The 23,460-nt window shown below is 36.3% G+C and overlaps 1 protein-coding gene across 7 annotated transcripts in view; it reads left to right on the top strand.

Moving 5' to 3' along the window:
* Nucleotides 1–23,460, top strand: part of Nfat5 (nuclear factor of activated T cells 5) — a 109,398-nt gene that overhangs the window by 77,622 nt on the left and 8,316 nt on the right. For 6 of the 7 annotated variants that reach the window (XM_074055748.1, XM_074055750.1, XM_074055751.1 and 3 more), the window contains 7 exons: nucleotides 77–211; nucleotides 321–373; nucleotides 7,498–7,630; nucleotides 10,136–10,219; nucleotides 18,921–19,069; nucleotides 19,826–22,316; nucleotides 22,909–23,153. In XM_074055748.1, coding sequence (XP_073911849.1) covers nucleotides 77–211; nucleotides 321–373; nucleotides 7,498–7,630; nucleotides 10,136–10,219; nucleotides 18,921–19,069; nucleotides 19,826–22,316; nucleotides 22,909–23,144 — 3,281 coding nt within the window. In that variant the 3' untranslated portion in view covers nucleotides 23,145–23,153. The remainder of the gene's footprint in view (nucleotides 1–76; nucleotides 212–320; nucleotides 374–7,497; nucleotides 7,631–10,135; nucleotides 10,220–18,920; nucleotides 19,070–19,825; nucleotides 22,317–22,908; nucleotides 23,154–23,460) is intronic. The other variant, XM_074055749.1, reaches the window with a different exon arrangement.

Raw genomic sequence — 23,460 nt, 5'->3', positions numbered from 1 at the left:
AATTGCAAGTTGATTTAAGGTAAGCAATAAGAAATGTAGGTGGTTCTTTTTATACAATACTTATGTATACCCACAGCTCAACCAGCAGGAGTGCCAGAGATCTTAAAGAAAAGCTTACATAGCTGTTCAGTGAAAGGAGAGGAAGAAGTGTTTTTAATCGGCAAGAACTTTCTAAAAGGAACTAAAGTTATTTTCCAAGAAAATGTTTCTGGTAAGTAGGCATATTAGTGCTGCACAGATGGTTCCTTGTTTCACTTGTTACACAGTCATAGCTACAGAGTTAAAAAAGTTCAAAAATTTAGTAACTGTTTTTATTTCAGATGAAAATTCTTGGAAATCAGAAGCTGAAATCGACATGGAATTGTTTCATCAGGTATATTTTAAGCCTTTCTCTAATTTGATTGTTTATATTCTGAGCAATTCATTACTCTTAAATTTTCCTGAACCAGTATTTTAAATTTTATCATCATATGGAATTGATGTGAATCCATTAAGCATTTTTTTTTGTAGGTTAAAATAGAATTATTCCTCTGGTGTTAGAAATGACCAATTCTCCATTTTCAAAAACTAAGAGCATCACCAAAAATTGCCATTATTCATAAATGAAACATTTTTTATATACATTTTCTCTGAAGATTTAAATGATGTTAATCTACTCTATAGTTAAGTTAAAGGGAGATATATTTATTTATTTAGTATTTATGTTTCAGGAGCTTTGTGTTTGTTAAACTTCCTTTCTTGTATTTAAAAACAGCCTGGCATGGTGGTGCATGCCTAGAATGCCTGATCTTGGGAGATGGAGGCAGGAAGATCATGAGTTTGAGGCTAGCCTAGCTACCTATTGAGACCCTGTTTCAAAAAAACAAAGAAAAAAGTTGGGCACTGGTGGTTCACACCTGTAATCGTAGCTGCTTGGGAGGCTGAGATTGGGAGGATCAAGGTTCAAAACCAGTCTGAGCAAATAGTTCAAGAAACCCTATCTCCAAAATAACCAGAGCAAAATGGACTGGAGATGTGGCTCAAGTAGTAAAGCACTTGCTTGGCAAGCATGAAGCCCTGAGTTTGATCCCCAGTTCCACCAAAAAAAAAAAAAAAGAAAAGAAAAAAGTCTGAATTTATAGGACCTTGCTATATATCTGTATTGTTTTCCACATAACAGGGAAAAATAACTAGAAAATAAGAATTAAAGACTTGAGAATTAGTATGCAGAGCAAATAAGACCAAACCCATAGAAATTGCTACTAACAGAAGAGAAGGCTAAACTTATGAGCCAGTTAGAAGGCACATACAGAAGAATAGTATGTAAAGGTACAGATGGGGAGGTGGACAAGATAATGAGTGTAAAATACTCAGAGCCTAAAAATTTAATGTATGGACCTGATATAGATAGAAAAGAGCACAAAAAAGCAGAGATGTGGAAGAGACAAGATTTGAAGAATCTATAGCCAATTTATCCAAAATGCTTGCAATTCCTTTGTGGTTTTTAAATTTACTTTTTATTCCTCTGGGTATTAAAATCTAATAAAAATTTAGAACATTTATATCCAATGTATGGCCAAATTCAAGGTTTAAGTGCACAAGAATACCTTTACTTGGTATACCAGTGTCTAGTTCAGAGGTTCCCAGACCACCGTCCCTTTTTTTATCCCCCTTCCCCAGTACTGGGGTTTGAACTCAGGACCTACACCTTGAGCCATTCCACCAGCCCTTTTGTGTAATGAGTTTTATTTTTTTGAGATAGGGTCTCAAGAATTATCTCCCTGGGCTGGCTTTGAATTATGATTTTCCTGATCCCTGCCTCCTGAGTAGCTAGTGTTACTCAGGAGCCACTGGTACCTGGGCCACCATCGCTTTTGAACAGCTTGAGCCACTGGTACCTGGGCCACCATCGCTTTTGAACAGCTTGAGCCACTGGTACCTGGGCCACCATTGCTTTTGAACAGCTGGCTTTAAAGTTAGGTTTTCCTACTCCCCAAATTTAATACTTTGCTAGAATTCACAATTCTGGAAAGTACTATGCTTATGTTTATAAATTTATTGTAACAAAAGGATAAAAAATGAGAACCAGGGCTGGGGGCTTGGCTCAAGTGGTAGAGCACTTACCTAGTAAGTGTGAGGCCAAGAGTTCAAACCCCAGTACCACCAAATAAATAAATAAATAAATAAATAAATTTAAAAAAGAAAAATCAGAACCAGCTAAAGGGAGAGACATACAAAGCAAAATCTGAGAGGGTCCCAAAGGCAAAGTTTCTGAAACCCTTTTGAACTCATTATCTTCTTAGTACATCACTGTGTGACAAATATGCAAAGTTTGCAACCAGGGAATCTCACCCAAGTCTTTGGTGTCCAGGGTTTTTATTTGGACTTCACTACGCATTGCCCACGTAGCTGACTTGTAGTCTCCATATTAGATCTGATATGGCATGTTTCAAAAGCTCCTACCATATATCATGTTGTGTTAGTTTATCTGGTGGCCAAATCCCCAAAGACATGCCTATCAGAACGTTGCAGGAGCCTAGAAATAATCTCCCAGTAGCCACAGTCAAAGACTAGATCTCTCTGAGTAAATTGTTTACTAGACAGTATCACATAAAGTGGAGCTTCCTATATACATAGCCATGTAGAAAGTTTTTCTCTAACCTTACTCTAGTCCATTCTGTGGAAGAGACATATACTGTTGGACATATTTGCTAGGAATTCATTGCCAGACTGGTCTTAACTGACGCTCTAGTACCTGCTTTGTCACTAGTAATCTGTGTTGTCTGTGAAAGACAAGACACAGTTGTGCCCCATTTTTCTAATCTTTGTAGATTAGAACAAGGTATTAAAGATACCTTTTATATATAGATAGATAGATAGATAGATAGGTAGAACAAGATTAAACAGGTATTTCACTTGATTATTTGAAACTCTCTAACTCTTGACATTTTATGCTCTCATGTAACTTGATGAGACCATCCAGACTCCCTGTATATCTGCAGTAGTTTACTCTAGAAGACTTCTGAAGTTTAGGGCAAACAGTATGACTTTTCTGTGATGCTCATAATACTTAATAGATACTCATAAAATACTTGTCAGTTCATTTTATTCCCCTTGAAGGAAAAGAGGACTCTGGTCTAAGGTCTATTTGTTTTTTCTGAAGGCATTTCAACCCCTAATTTTTTAAAAACAGATTATTATATACTTATATTTTTACTGCTGACTTAAGTTTAATCCATGGAATACTTTTGTGTGCCACATGCATGTGTTGATTTTGACATATTGGTTAGATTAATGTTGTCCCCTTTTTAACACTCTCTCCTTTCCTCTCCCTTCCTCTGTTCCTCTCTATTCCCTCCTTTCTTCTCTATTCCTTTCTCCCTCATTTTTTCCCTCCTTCCCTTCCTCCCTTTCCTTTTAGTTTCCCTTGAGGCATGGGGTAGTTATGTTCTTAAAATACTTTTTTTTTTTTTGCATACTTGCAGAAACTCTAGATATAGCCACAGAATAAGAATATAATTCCTGTCTATTTCTGTGTCTTATTTTTATGGTTATTCTTCTTTAATCTATTGTAGCTGACATAATTGCCCTGAAAAGAACCTAAATCATAATATGATCTACCATTAATTCTGTGATTTTGTTCATTTTTAAGTTTTTATCTTTTTCAGAGACAGTTTATGATATATGTATTTTTTCATAAGTACCTTTTTGGAAAGTGTTTTCTTATAGTCAAAACTGGGATTCTACAAAATTGACCCTAGACATCATATTATAGGGGAAAATCAGAAATTAAATATTAGAAGGAAGAAAATATGTTGAAAGAAAAGAAATCTTTGAACTGATCATGGTGTTTCACATCTGTAATCCTAACATCAGGAGGCTGAAGCAGGTGGGGTTGCTAGTTTAAATTTGGACTACATAACAAATTCCAGGCCAACCTGGGCTACATAGTGAAACTGTGTCTCAAAAAATCAGGGAGGGGGGGTGTGGGGTAATGGGGGCTGCGGCCTTGATACTGGTGGCTCATGACTGTAATCCTAGCTACTTGGGAGATTGAGATTGGAATGATCACAAGGTTCAAGGCCAGCCTAGGCAAATAGTTGGTGAAACCCCATGTCCAAAATAACTAGACCAAAATGAAGTGGTAGAGTGCCTGCTTTGCAAGTGTGAAGCCCTGAGTTCAAACCTCCCCCAGTCCCACCATAGAGGGATGGATGGATGGATGGATGGTAGGGAGGGAGGAAGGAAGGAAATGTTGGGGCTGGGGGTGTAGCTTGGTTTTTCCCTTGCATGCATGAGGCTCTGGGTTTGATCCCCATCACCGCCACCAAAAAACAAAACAAAACAAAACAAAAAAACAGGAAGGAAGGGAAGAAGGGAAAAGAAAAGAAATATTAAACCTATACAGAAAAGGTGAAAGGACATCTACAATACTTAAAAATACCAGAAGATGTTATAGTACAAAAGACTATTTAAAGGTAAATAGTCAAATTCATTATTAGCAAATTGCATTATGAATTATTACAGTAGGTAGTTCACTTGCAACCCCAGAATCAACTCAATATAAATATTGGATTAATGAAGACTAGAAAAATAGTCCCTCATTTATTGTTTGACTTTTCTAGTCAAGGCCATAAAATACCAAATATGTGTGCATGGTCATTATATCTACTGCCTTTTAACCAATAAATGAATTATTTATAACCTCATTGGCTATTTAAATATGTATATATGCACATTTGTGTATATGAATATTCATATGTATAAAAGAATATACATATGTGTGTGTATATATAATATATAGATATCTGTGGGAAGATAGAATTATCTTTTTTTTCCCCTTTTTTCTGGTGATAGTTGTGGTGATTAAACTCAGGACCTTCCACAGGCTAGACAAGCACTCTACAACTTAAGCCATGGTACCACAACAGAGGAAATTCTTGAAAGAAATGCCAAAAAGATTTTCAGCAGAATTTATCAGAACAACTAGACTAAATAAAGAATTAAGAGAATATATATTTCAAATTGTCTCTAGTAGAAACTTGGTAATGTGTTCTTGGTCCAGGCTAGTTATATGTATCCAATACTTTAAAATGCATTTTGCATTTTAAATGCAAAATTAAATTTAAATGAATAATTATCTCATAGGAAAATGAAAAATATCCTATATCTTTGTATATATTGCTTATATACACTGAAAAATATTTTCTGCTAAGGGAAAAATAGTTATCTTGAATTCCAGAGATTTTTTCTTAGGAAATTAAAATTCTGACATTTCTTTTTTTTTTTTTTATCCCAGAGAACATTATACCTGCTCTGAAAGCTTGCCAACCTTTTGTATATTTTGTTTGTATTCCTAGCTGAGTGGTAGTTAATTATTCCTCATTTTTGAGACTTCTGTTGGAAACAACTTATGATAACTTTTCAGTTTACTTTTTAATTCAAATCTATTTTATTAGTTAGGTTTTCTGTTGAGGAGAATAATTCAATTGGATTTTGCTAGATAATTCAAGACTAAAAGAATACTTAACTAGCCATCCATTCAGCTATATCCTTGATGCGAGGTGGACTGCTTCTGTGAGGGAATTTTAGGGTAAAAATGAGAGTAGCTGGGCACCAGTGGCCCACAGGCAGCAGAGATCAGGAAAATTGAGTTTTGAGACCAGGCCTCATAACAAAAGAAAGACCCTATCTCAAAATTAACTCAACACAAAAAAAAAGGGTGGTGGAGTGACTCAAATGGTATAGTCCCTGCCTAGCAAGTGGTAAGGCCATGAGTTCAAACCCCAGTGCTGGGAAAAGAAAAAGGCAAAAAAAAAAAAAAAAAAAAAGGTAAGATTTAAAAACTATCTCTAAGAAATTGCACTTCACATTTGTGAGGCAGATTCTTTACCTCTAGATATACAACTCCAGCCCATTGCAAGTGTGTTTTTCATGACCATATTTGTTTCCTGCTTCCAACTTCTCCTCCCCCCACCAAATAACTGTGGATGCACACACACTTATAATACATGTTTTTCCACCTGATTTGAAAGTATGTGGGGTTTTTTATTTTGTGTTGAGGGCAGCTAAGTTAGAAGGCATTCTGTTAATGTTATAAATTAGGAGCTATAAATTTATTTTTGTAGAATTTTAAGATGGCTCAGAAACAAATTAAATACTCAGAAATCAAAACCTTTACCATGACTTCATCTTTCCACTTTCTTTTCAACTGAATCCACCACCTATAGTCTAAATAAGAAATGTTATCAAAGTCACTTTACCCTCAGATGTCAGCTTTGTCCACCTGCATGTCAGATCGCCAGTAAAAAGGCATAATCACTACTCCTGAGGTTATTTTGTATTATTATAATTTACTAGTCAAATGTGATTCACATTATCTTCTAAGAGATATAGCTCTCTTGAAAAGTGTTAATGAAGCATTTATGAGCTGTACCTTTTTTTTTTAAACTAAGGATGGTTCTGTCACTGTTCTAACTAGAAATACATTTGACTTACTGGAGTATGAATAAACTGAACCCTGTTTGACTTTAAATGTAATTAAAGTGGTTACAAGTAGTAAAATATACTGTGAACTACAAATCACATTGAGGCTGAACAGAACTTGTGCAACTGACTTTGCTGTTACTGGAGCATATTTTTTTTTCTCATAATTTATTTTTTTGGTTGTTGTTACTGGGATTTGAATTCAGATCCTTGCACTTTCTAGCCAGAGGTTCTACCACTGGAGTTATGTCTGAGGCCCCCCACCTGTTTTGTTTTTATTTTTATTTATTTGAGACAGGTTCTCACTCTGTAGCTCAGATTGGCATTGAGCTCATAATCCTCCTGCCTCTCACAAGTGTTGGGAGTAATTTACTCTTTTTTTTTTTTTTAAACGGATACATTCAGAGTTGTAATTTACTCTTCAGCAAAGACATTTGAGTGTATTTTTTGTATGTTACTATTAACAAAGGAGACAGAATGAGGGATAAAATAGTTAGATTCTCATGGAACTTATATTCTTGTAGTTTGGAGAGAGACAAAAACCAAACAACAGCAAAAGACCCAATCAGTAATTTCAAGTGGTAATAAGTGGTGTTATGGAAATAAGTGCCATTGTGTCACCAGGTTGGGGAGGGGTACTCTTTATTAAAAGAATGGACTGAGAAGATCAGTAAACTGGGGAAAAGTGAAAATGAGATGAAATTGACAGGGAAGAGATGTTGTAAAACATTTGGATTTTTTACCGTAAAAGAAATATTTAAGATTAATGGACCTACCAATCTGAGCTTTAAAATACATTATTTTTTGTTGGGTGGGATGGTTCATGCCTGTAATCCCAGCCCTCAGGAGGCCATGATAGATCTCATGAAGCCAGCCTAGATGCCATAGTGACATCTTGTCTCAAAATAATAAAATAGAGTACATTTTTTTCTAATTAGCCTTTAACATTTTTTCAGCTAACAGTAAATAGACTTCATTTTTAAAATTTAAATATTGCTTTTTGTCCTGACTCTTATACTTTTCTTTAATTAGAACCATCTTATTGTGAAGGTTCCCCCATATCATGATCAACATATAACTTTGCCTGTCTCTGTGGGAATATATGTAGTGACCAATGCTGGAAGATCTCATGATGTTCAACCATTCACTTACACTCCAGACCCAGGTAGGTCAAATGAAAAATTCTCAATCAAAATGAAGAGTTAATTTCCTAGTTCTTTGAAAAAAAAAAAATGTGAAGACCAGCCAGCCAAAAAGAAAAGGTTGCTCACTAAGTAAGATGAATTAATACTAATTTGTTTTGAAAATGGCATTATTTCCTAAAAAGACAGCCAAGAAATACTACATTTACTGTTATGTTAACAGAATCAAAATTCAGTTAATAGTTTAGTTTAGCTGGTTTTAGAGGATCTTTTTTGTTTTGTTGTTTTGTTTGTGGTGTTGATCATCAAACCCAAGGCCTCATGCCTGCTAAGCACATGCTCTACCTCTGAGCTCCACCCCTGGCCATAGGGTGCATTTTGAGAGAGGTGAGAGATAAACTTGGAGTGGTAAGTGATAATAACATCAAAAGTGTCAGACTGGTGGTGAATTTTGGGTTTTTTTTGTTTTTGTTTTTATGTTGGTTTTTTTTTTTTTGGTGTTACTGGATTTGTACTTACTTGGTACTTGCTAGGCAGGCATTCTACTTTATGAGCCATGCCTCCAGCCCTGATAGTGAAATATTAAATATAATTTTAAGCATTTAGGTAAAATAAGATGCTTTAGAAATCAAAACAAGAGCAACTGAAATGTTAAAATTTTAGAAGTTATCTGGCTAAAAAGTGTCTTATGAGTTTTTGCCCACATTCATTTAGTTGCTGGAAGAAGAAAAAACCTTTTCCAGGTGAAGAAGGGAGAGCATTTTGGAAATAGAAGTTTTTTCATGTTACATTGACCTAGGCTTAGTTTCTGCTATGCTTAGTTAGCAAGCTAAGGTAGGAGGATCACTTGAGCCCAGGAATTCTAGACCTCCCCCCCTCAAAAAAAAGTGAAAAGCTGGGCATAGTGTTTCATGCTGTAATCCCAGTACTAGGAAGGCAGAGACAGGTGGGATGTGAGTTCAAGGCTAGCCTGGGCTACATAGAAAGACCTTGTCTCTAAAAAAAGGAAACAAGGACTGGCAGCCTGCCTCAAGCAAGCAGGAGGCCCTGGTTCAATGCCCCAGGAAAACGAAAAAAGAAAACAATAGCTAGGGTTCTGTATAGCTATTCATCATCATTACTTTTTTCAATTCATCTTTCCTCTATGTTCTTTTTAGTCGTGACTAAATTTGTTTTTCGTTTTCTTTGTGGGACTACAGTTTGAACTCAGGACTTCATGCCTGCAAAGCAGGCACTCTAACCAGTCCATTTTTCTGCAGTTATTTTGGAGATGGGGGTCTTACAAATAATTGGCTCGAGTGGTAGAGCACCTACCTAGCAAGGTGAGGCCCTGAGTTCAAGCCCCAGTACTACCAAAAAAAAAAAAAAAAATCCAGCTAAAAACAAATTATAAGTAGAAATTTAAGTTTTTTAAAGATTAGTTTCTGTTCTTAAATCTTTAATTATTAAAATTAAATGCCATACATAAAAGGTATACATAGGACTTCTTATCTATGTAATTCTATATAAATTAGTTGGACCTACTATGCAGCATAGTAAGGTAGTTATTTAATTTCATTTTTAGGAGATGTGTACTTTTTGCCTCTTTGTTCAGCTATAACTGTTGACATTGTCATAGCAAGAATAATACATGAAAAAGGAACTCAAATCTCTTTTTATATAGGTTAATGAATATAAAATAAGTACTCTGAAAGCCAGATATTGTTGGTACACATTTACGATCCCAGAACTCAAGAGGGTAAGGGTGGAATGGAAGATGGCTAGTTGGAGACCATCCTGGGCTACATAGCGAGACCCTGTCTCAAAAAACATAAACAAATAAACAAATAAATATATATTGAAAATAGAAATTAAAGTGTATTTAAATAAAATTGATATATTGTTATTTGAATCAGAACCCATTTATTTGCAATTTATTTAACTATCATTTAGAAAAGAACTACAGTATCAGGCTCATTAAATTTAAAGTTGTTATAGAAGATTTAATTGATATGACTGGGTAGAGTAGCCCAGCAGTTGTCCAGTAATGCTAGCAAAGGGTTTTTTTCCCCAAAATATTGCTAAAAGAATATTCATAATGTTACAGATTTTGTGTGTTCATCTCAGTTATGTTGATGTAGCTTAAACATTAGTTAACTAATAGTTTCGGATCTGTATTTTTTAATAAATCATTTATGAAGGTAAATGGTAAGTTTTTTCTTGCTCTAGTGTTCTGATATGGTTGATAACTTTTAAATGTCTGATAGTTTAATATCATCTTCTACTGTGCTGAAATAGTCAACATGCATAGTGTTATGAGAAGGATTCGTAAACTTTGCTGTTTTGGTAGATATTTTGTTCACATGGAGATCAGTGAATCTCAGAGCATACAGACTTCTGGTTACAAAATATTACCTCAACCTAGAATTTCCACTAAACAATCAAGTTAATGATTCTCTGAGAGCATGCTCTAATTGAAGAGTTTTAAGATTCACATTTTGTTAGGATACATAAATTTAAATTTAAATACTTGAATTTTTTTTAAATAGCAACAGCTGGTGCTTTGAACGTAAATGTGAAGAAGGAAATATCTAGTCCAGCAAGACCTTGCTCTTTTGAAGAGGCCATGACAGGTACCAACTTGATTTTTCTCAAAAATTGTAATTAGGTGATCCTGTTTTCTCTAGAAAAATTTAATGTGTTGTTTTTTTCTCTGATCTTGTTATACTTAACAAAGGTGTCTTCCGTATTGTAAAATTAATGTTTGTTTAACTTTACTGAATGTGGAGACTTGTTTTTCAAATTGATATTTTCCCTTATTCAGCATATAAACCCAGCTTAAAATAAAAGCCAGGTGCCAGTGGCTCACACCTATAATCCTAGTTACTGATGAGGCAGAGATCAAGAAGATCGAGGTTTGAAGCCAGCCCGGGCAAATAGTTTGCAACAACCTATCTCGAAAAAATCCATCACAAAAAACGGTTGGTGGACTGGCTCAAGGTAAAGGCCCTGAGTTCAAACCCCAGTACTGCAAAAAATAAATAAACAAACAAACAAATAAATTGGGGCACACCACTGATCCCATCTCTTGGAAGACTAAGACAAAATGGTTGCAAGTTCAAGGCCAGTCTGGGCTACATAGCAAGACCCCATTGCAGAATACCAAAACAACAACAAAAATATATGTTGAAAGACATGTTTTGTTTTCAATTCTTCAATATTAAAACTCTTAAAAATAAAAAGCTGCTGGGTATCAATGGCTCATGCCTATAATCCCAGTTACTGATGAGGCAGAGATCAGGAAGATTGTGGTTTGATAACCAACACAAAAAGGGCTGGTGAAGTGGCTCAAGTGGTAGAGCACCTGCCTAGCAAATGTTAGACCTTGAGTTGAAGCCCCAGTACTGCCAAAAAAAAAAGTAAAAAGCTATGCATGGTGGTACACACCTGTAATCCCTGCATTTGATAGGCAACATCTGAGGCAAGGAGCTTTGTGAGTTTGAGGCCAGCCTAGTCTACATAGTGAGACCCCGTCTCACAAAAAAGAAAAAGAAAAGAAGGAAGAAATGGTGAATATAAACTCATCTTCAAGATCTTATAATATGGTTGGTTAGATTATTTCCTTAGCATATTTCTAATACACGTGTGATACATAGTGATGAAGCTTTTGTGCCTTTGTGTATGAAGGCATAGATTTAATGGCATATTTTTATAATTTTGGCTTTTTCTTATTTTACTGCTCATGAATTCATATGCATTAAGTTAAATTTTAAGAGTTTAAATGGTCATTTATATTTTCAAGGGGTAAAATGCACTTAATAAATTTTATCAAATGCAATGAAACTTTTTTCCATAGTAAAATTCATACTCGTTGTATACATGAGTATACAATGATATATAATTTGCCATTATAATTTCTGGCCACAAATATTTTTCCAGAGTAGTTTAGTGAGGAATTATGAACTAGTAAATAAACCACTGAGGATTATCAGGGTTTTCTGTTTGGTTTTTGGCTGTCCATGTGTTTGAACTCAGGGCCTTGAGATTGCTAGTCAGGTAGTTTACCACTTGAGCCATACCCCCCAGCCCTTTTTGCTTTAGTTATTATTCAGATGTGGTCTTGTGTTATCCCAGGTTGGCCTGGCCCTCGATCTTCCTTTTTATGCTTCTGCATAGCTGTGATAATAGGTGCACACCACCCATGCCCAGCTTTTATTGGTTGAGATGGGTTCTCTCAAACTTTTTGCCCCTGATGGCTTTAAACTGCAGTCCTCCTGATCTCTACCTCCAAATTAGCTAGGATTATAGCCATGAGCCACCCATGACCAGGCTAGGGCTAGATTACTTTTTTTTTTGCTTTTGGTACTGGGGTTTTGAACTCTGGGTTTCATGCTTTTAGGCCTTCTACCACTTGAACCATACCTCCAGCCCTAGATTATCACATTTAATTGAAGAAAAATTTACAGATCTGTGGATAGCTGTGGTTAACATTTATTGATCATATATTAAGTGGTAGGCAATATGCCAAAAAAAAATTTTTTTTTTTTTTTTTGCAGTACTGGGGTTTGAACTCAGAGGTAGGTAGATGTTCTACCACATGAGCCATTCCTCCAGCCCTTACCTGTTTAAACTTTAAATTTGTCATTTTAAATACAACAATTAAAGCTAGGTATAGTGTTACATGAGATCAAGACCTTCCTGGGCTCCATAGAGTTCGAGGCCAGCCTGTACTACATAGTGAGACCCTATTTCAAAACTCCCCAAAATATGTAAATAAATACAATAATTAATTAGAGATCCCCAACCAGTTTTAAAAATAGCTTTTAAAACTAGGAATTTTCCTTAACAAATAGCTTATTTTTAGTGATTCCTTGAAGTCAGAGCTTTAGTTCTCGTATCAAAGAGATTTAATTAGCTATATTTTAATGATGACTGCAGCATAAATGACTTGTAAATTTCTGTTATGGCAGTAATCCTTAAGGACGATACTTATAAATAGCTGTCACTTACACTAAGATTTAGAACTTGATACCCAAAGATGATATTATGGCTAGATATTGAGTACTTTCTCTCTAAAATAAACTCCCTCAACAGTATATACTATATACTGTTATATATATATTTAATATGAAAGTAATAGTAGTCAAATAAGATTAAGTGTACAGTATATACTATTTTAACAGTTTCTGGGGATTTTTCTAGAAAATGTTCTAAATATAGGTATAGGTATGTTTGAATAGAAACAAATAGATTGCTCAAAGACTCTGGTACATGTTTAGGACCTAGGGGTAAAGTATTGATATGCATTCTTTCAGTTTGGCTTTGTAAGAAGTGATTAATTCAATGAGTATAAATTGAGAGCATATACTTTTAATCTAACTAGTTGCAACCATATGGCGGATGTAGGAGCTTGGAGTAATCTCATTTTATAGCTGGATAAACAAAGGCTTAAGATGTTAAGTAATTTGTTGAAGGTCACATAGTTAAAAAGTGATAGAGATTACACTGGCACCAGGCTGTTGGTACTGGTGGCTCACGCCTATAATCCTAGCTAGTTGGGGACTCTGAGATCAGGAGGATCACCATTTGAGACCAGCTTCAGCAAATAGTTTGAGAGATACCATCTCCAAAATAACCAGAGCAAAATGAACTAGAGGTGTCCAAGCTCACCTGATTTTTAAGCACCTGCTTTGTGAAGTGTGAAGCCCCAAGTTTAAACCCCGATTTCACAAAAAAAAAAAGAGGTTGCAAATTAAATCTCCCCACAAAAGTCTATATTCTTTTCATTATCTTAGAAATCTTTTGTTTTCCTTGTTTAGTTTTTTTTTTTTGGTAGTACTGGGGTTTGAACTCAGGGCTTCATACTTAATAGGCAGGTACTCTACTGCTTGAGCCTTAAACTCTTGATCCTCCTGCTCAAGAGTTAGGATTACAGGCATATGCCACCATGTCCAGCTTTCTTATTAATCTTTTTTTAGTATTTTGAGCAGGGGCTCACGATATAGCCCAGAATGGCCTCAAACTTGAGATCCTTTTGCCTCATCTACTCAAATTCTGGGAATACACATATATACCATTACACCTGGCTTCCTACAAGTCTTAATTCATATTTTAACCAAACATTTATATTTGATGAGATGCTGCTAATTGCCAACAACAAATTACTACTAAATAGCTTGGAAATAATTCAGTCATAAAAGTACATTGAAATATGGAAAAAAGAAGCTGAAGTAGCTAGAGATCTCAGATCCGGAAGAACAACAGTATGTAAGTTTCCTGGGTTTTCTTTTTATCTCCCATTTATTCTGAACTGATTGACTGAGATGCCTACAACCTAGAACTGCTAATGGGCACTGAGAGAAAATAAACCAATAAAATACATAAGTAGACTAGGCCCTACACAGGTTAAACAGGGTTTACAGGATAAACCTGCTGAAATAGATTTAAGTAGGATCAAGAGTCTCCTTACATAATATGCATACTGGCCAGCAAACAAGAAAATAATCACTTTCACACTATGATCTAGGAAAATCACCACTTGAATTAAGAAAAGACAATTATATGAATATTACAGTAAATCAGATGTTATACATTCCTGACAAAAATATGAAAGAAGCACCTTAAGTGCTTATGAATTCCTTTGAAAGAAATGAAAAAAATAAAAAAAAATTTTAGTTAAAGAAGTGAAGTTATAACAAGAACCAAATGGAGCCTATAATCCTAGCTACTCAGGAGGCAGCAATCAGGAGGATTTTGGTTTGAAGCCAGCCCTGGGCAAATAGTTCACAAGACCCTATCTCAAAAATACCCAACACAAAAACAGGGCTGATGGAGTAGCTTAAGCAGTAAAGTGCCTGCCTTGCAAGCATGAAGGCCTGAGTTCAAACCCCCAGTACTGCCCACAAAAAAAGGAAAATAGAAATTAAAAATACACAATTAAAATTTGTTAAAACTTGCATGATAGGGCTGGAGTATAGTTCAGTGGTAGAGCACTTGTCTAGAATGTGCAATTCACTGTGTTCAATCCTGGTACTGTCAAACAATAAATAAGTTACATCTCTTAAGTGTATATTTTGGAGATGGGATTTCCTGAACTATTTGCCTGGGCTAGCCCGGAATCATGATCTTCCCAATCTCAGCCTTCCTGGTAGCTGAGATTATAAGATTATAGGTGCAAGCTACTGGCACCCAGCTATATTCTCTTACTTATAATGGACTCAAACAAGACAGCAATAATAGTCAACAAGAAAATCTTCAGACTCATGGAAATTAATCAGCATACTTCTAAGGAATCCTTGGGTCAAAGAGAAAGCTTCAAAGGAAATTTAAAAAAAAATAGATTGAGCTGAATAAAAAATAAAATGTGCCATATCAAAATTTGTGGGTCTGGAAGTGTGACTCAAGAGGTAGAATGGCTGCTTTGCAAGCACAAAACTCTGAGTTCAAACCCCAGTCCCACCAAAAAAATTTTTTAATTGTGGGATATTGGACATGATGGTATATACCTATAATCCTCCATGCTCTGGAGGTGGAGGCAGAATTGATCACAGATTTGAATCCAGCATAGGCTATATATGAAGACCCTCTCTCTAAAAAAAAAAAAAAAAAAAAAAAAAGATTATCTCATGAACACGAAAATTCCTCAGAATGTTAGCAAGTAATATCCAAAAGTGTACAAGTGGGATTTATTTTAGCCATGGAAGATTGATTCAGTTGAGAAAAGCAATCAGTGTAATCTTCCAATATTAGTATGCTAAAGAATAAATCAGGACTGGAGGTGTGGCTCAAGCGGTAGAGTGCCTGCTTTGCAAGCTCGAAGTCCTGAGCTCAAACCCCAGTCTCAGCAAAAAAAAAAAAGAATCATTTCATAATACCACTGACACACGATACAACATCAAGCCAGGCATGGTTGGCACACCTGCAATCCCAGCTACTTGGGAGGCAGAGACAGGAAAATCAATGAGGCTCAGCTAACATTATACTTACTGATAGAAAGACAATAGTTTTCACCCAAGACTGAGAACAACACAAAGGTCTATCCTCATCATTCTTACTCTGTATACTATTTTCTGTGTACTGCCATAAGGCAAAAAAAAAAAAACCGAAAAGAAAGGAAAAAAGACATACAGCTTGTTCTTTATTTTGCAGATGGCATGATTATACACATGTTAAAAGTCCCAAAGAATATACAAAACAAACCGACCTACAACTGAATAATTAGTTCAGCCAGGCTGCAGTTTATAAGATCACATAAAAATCAGTTGTATTTCTATAAACTGACGATGATATGGAAACCAAAGTTTAAAACATTATCAGTTACAAGGCTCCAAAGAAAATGTAACATTTAGGTATAAATTTAAAATGTATAGGATCTCTATGCTGAATAATATACATTACGAGTGAAAGAAATTAAGTGAGACCTAAGTAAATGGGGGAAGAGATCGTACTGATGGCTCAACATAATAAAGAAATAAAGAGATGTCCTTTTTTGTAATGATTTTTGATCTGAAGTTCTGTTTCAGTCAAAATCAGACTATGAATTGAATTTTATTAGTCTCTAATAGAGACTAGATAAAAATAGATTTAAAGAACTCATGAGTTCTGGGTGCTGGTGGCTCACACCTATAATCCCAGCTACTCAGGAGGCAGAGATGAGAAGGATCCTAGTTTAAAGGCAGCCCTGGGCAAATAGTTCTCAAGACCCAATCTCAAAACCCAATCTCAAAAAAACACCCAACACATACAAGGGCTGGTGCAGTGGCTCAAGGTTTAGGCTCTGAGATCAAACCCCAGTATGTGTATATATATATATATATATATATATATATATACACATACTGGTGTATTTACATCTCCAACACAAAAAGGGTTGGTAGAATGGCTCAAGTGGTAGAACACCTGCTGAATAAGCATATATCCCAGTGTTCAAATCCCAGTACTTCCCCCCCCCAAAAAAACCTCATAAGTATGATCCATTTCTCAAATACATGTATTTCAGACAATAATTGAGAAATTTATTTCTTTACTTTTGATCCATTTCTCAAATATATGTATATACACAATGGAGTTTCATTCAGCCATAAGGAAGAATGAAACCATATAGTTTGAAGGTAAATGGATGCAATCGGAGGACATCATGTTAAGTGAAGTAAGCCAGGCTCAGAAAGACCAAGGGTGAATGTGTTCTCTCATATGTGGAAAGTAGATCCAAAAGATAAGTTTATACACAAAAACAAACATTGTCATATACAAATTTATACGTAGAACATGTTTATAATAATGTAACTATTCTATGGAACTTGGGAGAGGAAGGAAAGGAGAAAAGAATGATAAAGAATCAACAATGTTGGACTGTATTACATCTGTATAAGTTGAGGATATAACAATATGTTATTGAAAGCTGTTCAGTATTGGGGGGATGGGAGGGAAGAGATAAGGGAGAGTAATGGAAGGGGTTGAGTAGACCAAAGTAAAGTATAGCGGGGATACGTCAAGAAACCCATTGAACATTGAGTTTGGAATTAATAATGAAAGACAGGACTATAAAATAGGTACCATGTGGAGGCGGTACTTGTGAGAGGGGAGAGGGTGAATAGAGAAAATGAAAGTGAGGGAAGATGGTTGATGGGCTTCATATACTTATATGAAATAAAGCAATGAAACCTCTTCCAGTTGCTTTAAGTGGGACAGAGAGGAGTTCGAGGGGGGAATATGGTGGAGGCGATCTAACCAGTGTACAATGTAAGGCTGTTTGGGATTGTCACAGTGAATTCCCCTGTACAATAAATATATCATAATAAAAATGGAAAGGAAAAAAAAAAAGCTGGGTATGGTGAGGTGCACCTGTCATTCCAGCTAAATGGGAGGCAAAGATAGTATAATCCTGGACCAGCCTGGCCAGAGAATAAATGTGAGACCCTATTTGAAAAATAACTAAAGCAAAAAGGACTGAGGGTGTGGCCTCAAGTGGTAGATGACTGCTGGCAGAGTGGCTCAAGTGGTCGAGCCCCAGCTTAGCAAGTGTAAGGCCCTGAGTTCAGATCCCATGCCTCCAGAAAAAAAGAAAAAGCAAGTGGTAGATGAGCTATGTAGCAAGCACAAGGCCCTAAGTTCAATTCAGTATGCCCAAAAAAGAAGAAAGAAAAAAATCAAGGGAGAACGTGTGTATATATATATATATATATGTAGTATTATCTACTTTATCTGGTATTTTGATGCCTCTCCTTGCTGTAAATCCATAGCCACTGAAAAATAGAAGTTGAAGGAGGTAGGAAATGCTTATTCATTTTGCTTTGGAAATTCTGTTGGTAAACCTAAAATAGTCCTTCTGTGTGGGGGGAAAAAAGTATTTTTTAAGTCCTGTATAAAAGAGAAATGTTTTAATGTGCCAACTTGAAAAATTCACATTTCATAAACAATAATTTAGAAAAGTAAATGTTATTGATTACTTGATGGTATTTTCTTAAATTTTTGTTGAAAAGTACTCTAAGAATCTCATAGTTCTTAAAAAGTTTTGAGATTTTTATATTGCCAGGCAGCCATATGCTAAGAAGGGAGTGTAACAGTGGTAACTAGAATTTAATCTCCTGGAGATTTCCAGTTATTTCCCAAAATATGCTCTGGTCATGTTGCATAGTGTATAATTCAAGGCACTTAGAAGTAGTTTGATGGATAGAGGTGACTCTTGAACTGCTTAAGCTTGTTAATAGTTAACCTGCAGGCTGGAGGTGTATGTCAGTGGTAGAGTGCTTACCTAGCATTCAAGAGGTCCTGAATTTGATCCCCTGTACTGTGTATATGTAAAACCTTCATTTTAAAGCCCAGCTGGGCACCAGTGGCTTATGCCCATAATCCTAGCTACTTGGGAAGCAGAGATCAGGAAGATTTCAAGACCCTATCCCAAAATGTCCAACACAAAAAAGGACTGGCAGAGTAGTCTCAAGTGGTAGAGTGCTTGCCTAACGAGTGTGAGGCTCTGAGTCAAACCCCAGTACTGTCAAAAAAAAAAAAAAGCCCATACCAGGAGTCCTCAAGCAAAAAAAGGTAAGGTAAATCTTGATACACCATTTTTTGTATCAGGCTACATTTAGGGGGAGGAAGAGATAAAGGAGAATGGTGCAGGGGGTGAATTCAAGTATGATATATTTGATACATTGTAAGAGCCATTATAAATGCCACAATGTACACCTATCCAGCACAATAATAATAAGAAAAAAATGATAAAAAGTATAGACATTTAAAATCGTGACTTATAGTCAACAAATTATAGAATGAAATAGTGGTCATTTTTGTGATTTTAAGCTTTTCTTTCTTTCTTTGTGGGTATGCATGTAGCAATGAAAAATACTGGATGTAACTTAGATAAGGTAAATATTCTTCCTAACGCCCTGATCACTCCACTCATATCAAGCAGTATGATTAAGACTGAAGATGTTACTCCAATGGAAGTAACAGCAGAAAAAAGATCTTCCCCTATTTTTAAGGTGAGTTATATTTAGTGTCCCAAATCTTGATCTCACATATAAAAAGTGCTATATTTACTTTTCCTGTTTTGTTCACATTTGTCTTGCATTGGATATTACTAATGAATTTTGCTTTTCAAAGTGAATGCTTCCTACTTCAACAAGATTGGTTTTAGTAACTTCCAGTATCCATTTTGACAAGGGAAAGAATTAATACCTGTGGGATGAAGGGTAGTAGGAGCTGGGCATGCTGTAATCCCAGCACTTGAAAGTCTGAGGCAGGAGGATCACAGGTTTGAGGCCAGCCGGAGACACTCAGGGAGATCCTAAATAAATAAAGCAAACAAACAAATAAATAAATATGCTAATTTTAGCATTTCCAGATTTTTATTTCAGTTTCTCCCCAGGCCTTTTGTATAACTCTTCCTCCCCTTTTCTCTTGTCTTTCCCTTTTGTGATGTTACCAGTGATCCACAGAGTAAAAGTATTTTGAAGTCTGCTATTCATGAGTCATAGTGTCAGTGTTCTCTTCCTGCCCTTAATTTGCCTAAGCATGTCAATAGCTGATTATTTTTCTAATTCCTTATTTGACTATGTTTACTTGCAATACTGAAAATGTTGTCATGGACAATCATAGTTTTGTACTTATTTTCTAAATGATAATTATAGAATGAAAAATTAGTCCTGCATATGCTTTTAGAATAGTAATAATTTTTAAAGTAGCATATGTACTTATTTATATATGTACATGTTATTTGGGGATTTTTATTTTTTTAGACTACAAAGACAGTTGGATCAACTCAGCAAGCTTTAGAAAATATTTCTAACATAACAGGAAATGGGTCCTTTTCATCACCATCATCCTCCCACTTAGCTTCTGAGAATGAAAAGCAACAGCAGCTTCAGCCCAAGGCATACAACCCAGAGACCCTGGCAACTATCCAAACACAGGACATCTCACAGCCTGGGACCTTTCCAGCAGTTTCTGCCTCTAGTCAGCTGCCCAGCAATGATGCACTCCTGCAGCAGGCTACACAGTTTCAGACAAGAGAAGCTCAGTCTAGAGAAGTATTACAGTCAGATGGTACAGTGGTTAATTTGTCACAACTGACTGAGGCTTCACAGCAACAGCAGCAGTCCCCACTACAAGAACAAGCACAGACTTTACAGCAGCAGATGTCATCAAATATTTTTCCATCACCAAATAGTGTGAGTCAGCTCCAGAATACTATTCAGCATTTGCAAGCAGGAAGTTTTACAGGTAGTACTGGTGGTGGCAGCACTGGAAGTGTTGATTTGGTCCAGCAAGTTTTAGAGGCACAACAACAGTTATCTTCAGTTTTATTTTCTGCTCCAGATGGTAATGAGAATGTTCAAGAACAGCTTAGTGCAGACATTTTTCAACAAGTCAGTCAAATTCAAAATAGTGTAAACCCTGGAATATTTTCCTCATCAGAGCCAGCAGTCCACACCAGATCAGATAATTTAATACCTGGAAGAGGTGAAAGTGTTTGTCCACAGACTGAAAACACATTATCTAATCCACAACAGCAACAACAGCAACAGCAAGTGATGGAATCATCAGCTGCAATGGTGATGGAGATGCAACAGAGTATTTGCCAGGCTGCCGCCCAAATTCAGTCAGAGTTATTCCCTTCAGCTGCTTCAGCAAATGGAAACCTTCAACAATCTCCAGTTTACCAGCAGCCTTCTCACATGATGAGTACACTATCTGCCAATGAGGACATGCAAATGCAGTGTGAATTGTTTTCCTCTTCTCCTGCAGTTTCTGGAAATGAAACTTCTACAACCACCACACAGCAGGTTGCAACCCCTGGCACTACCATGTTTCAGACATCAAGTTCTGGAGATGGAGAAGAAAATGGATCACAGGCAAAACAGATTCAGAATAGTGTCTTTCAGACCATGGTCCAAATGCAACATACTGGGGACAATCAGCCTCAGGTTAACCTTTATTCATCTACAAAAAGTATGATGGGTGTTCAAAATAGTAGTACTCAGCAACAAGGTAATGGTTTATTCCAGCAAGGGAGTGAGATGATGTCACTTCAATCTGGGAATTTTTTACAGCAATCTTCTCATTCACAGGCTCAACTTTTTCATCCTCAAAATTCTATTGCTGATGCTCAGAACCTTTCCCAGGAAACTCAAGGCTCAATTTTTCATAGTCCAAATCCTATTGTCCACAATCAGGCTTCAACAGCATCCTCTGAACAAATGCAGCCTCCTATGTTTCATTCCCAGAATACCATTGTGTTACAGGGCTCTTCAGTTCCACAAGACCAGCAGTCACCCAATATTTTTCTTTCCCAAAGTCCTATGAATAATCTTCAAACTAACACAGTAACCCAGGAAGAACAGATTTCATTTTTTGCAGCACAGAACTCAATTTCTTCACTTCAATCAACATCAAACACTGAACAGCAAGCTGCCTTCCAACAGCAGACTCCAATCTCACATATCCAGACCCCTATGCTTTCTCAAGAACAGGCACAACCCTCCCAGCAAGGTTTATTTCAGCCTCAGGTGCCCCTGGGCTCCCTTCCACCTAATCCATTGCCTCAAAACCAACAAGGAACAATTTTCCAGTCACAGCACTCAATAGTTGCTATGCAGAGTAACTCTCCATCCCAGGAACAGCAGCAGCAGCAGCAGCAACAACAACAACAACAACAGCAACAACAGCAGAGCATTTTATTCAGTAATCAGAATACTATGGCCACAATGGCATCTCAAAAGCAACCACCACCAAACATGATATTCAGCCCAAACCAAAATCCAATGGCAAGTCAGGAGCAGCAGAACCAGTCAATTTTTCACCAACAAAGTAATATGGCTCCAATGAATCAAGATCAGCCAATGCAATTTCAGAATCAGCCCACAGTTTCCTCACTTCAGAATCCAGGTCCTACCCAGTCTGAGTCATCACAGACCTCCTTATTCCATAGCTCTCCTCAAATTCAGTTGGTGCAAGGGTCACCTGGTTCTCAAGAGCAGCAAGTTACACTCTTCCTCTCTCCAGCATCCATGTCTGCATTGCAAACCAGTATAAACCAACAAGACATGCAACAGTCTCCTCTTTACTCTCCTCAGAACAACATGCCTGGAATCCAAGGAGCCACATCTTCACCCCAGTCACAGGCTACTTTATTTCACAACACTGCAGGAAGCACAATGAACCAGCTACAGAATTCTCCTGGCTCATCTCAGCAGACTTCAGGAATGTTCTTATTTGGCATTCAGAATAGTAAGAAACTCTTTCTAATTAATTTCTCACTACTCAGTTAAAATGGTCAGATGATAATGGTGATGATGCTGATGATGATTATAATGAAACAAAATTCAGTAGCTGTAAGAACACAGGCTGTATTTAGAATTCTACCATTTAAAGACTATGAGATCTTGGACAAGTTATTTGACCCCTATGGGCTCAATTTTCCACATCTAAAACTGATAATTTATATATTTGACAAAGAAATTGGGAAGATTGTGATAATACATTTAAAAATGTCTGTTTGCCATTTTAAGCTATGACTTCAAAGGCAAATGAAGACAGATAATATCTCAGCCAATTACAGTGAGTAGCTTTGAAGGAGGTAGACATCCATCTTTAATGTTTAGATACCATGAAATTACATAAGATTTATGATCATATCTAAGTAGTATTTGTATACTCTTAGAGGAAACCTAAGATTAATTCCGTTACCATTCCATGAAAACCTTTTTCTCAGACTGTCAGGTCTCACTTTTAGAAATCATGAATTTCCTCTGGCAAATAATCAACATTTTCTCTCATGAATTAATTAATCAGGTAGCTTCTGTTTTCATTGTCTCTGCAGACTGTAGCCAACTTTTAACCTCGGGACCGGCTACATTGCCAGATCAGTTGATGGCCATAAGTCAGCCAGGCCAACCACAAAATGAGGGACAGTCACCTGTGACAACACTTCTTTCTCAGCAAATCCCAGAGAATTCTCCACTGTCATCCTCTATAAACACCAACCAGAACATAGAAAAGATTGATTTGCTTGTTTCATTGCAGAACCAAGGGAACAACCTGACTGGCTCCTTTTAACTGGGTATCGTAAGTATTATATTTTGGCTTCCTACTGAAAAGCATCAATAATTTTATTTTTCTTAACAGGTTTGGGTTAAGTAATAGTAAAGTATGGCTTTCTCACAAGATTGTACTTTTGGGGCTGGTGCTATGTCTCAAGTGTTAGAGCGCCTGCCTAGCAAGCATGAGTTCCTGAGTTCAAACCCCAGTACCACCCCCCCAAAAAAAAAAGAAGAAGAAAAGATGTTACTTCTTTTTTTTTTACTCTCAATAAGTTATTTTGAATTATAGTTTATGGTCATATTATTAATATTGGGCATTCCTTTTGTCTCTT

Source organism: Castor canadensis, chromosome 15, assembly GCF_047511655.1.
Source record: "Castor canadensis chromosome 15, mCasCan1.hap1v2, whole genome shotgun sequence".
Taxonomy (NCBI): Eukaryota; Metazoa; Chordata; class Mammalia; order Rodentia; family Castoridae; genus Castor; species Castor canadensis.
Note: the sequence above shows the minus strand (reverse complement) of the source record. Positions and strands in the feature narration are given on the sequence as shown.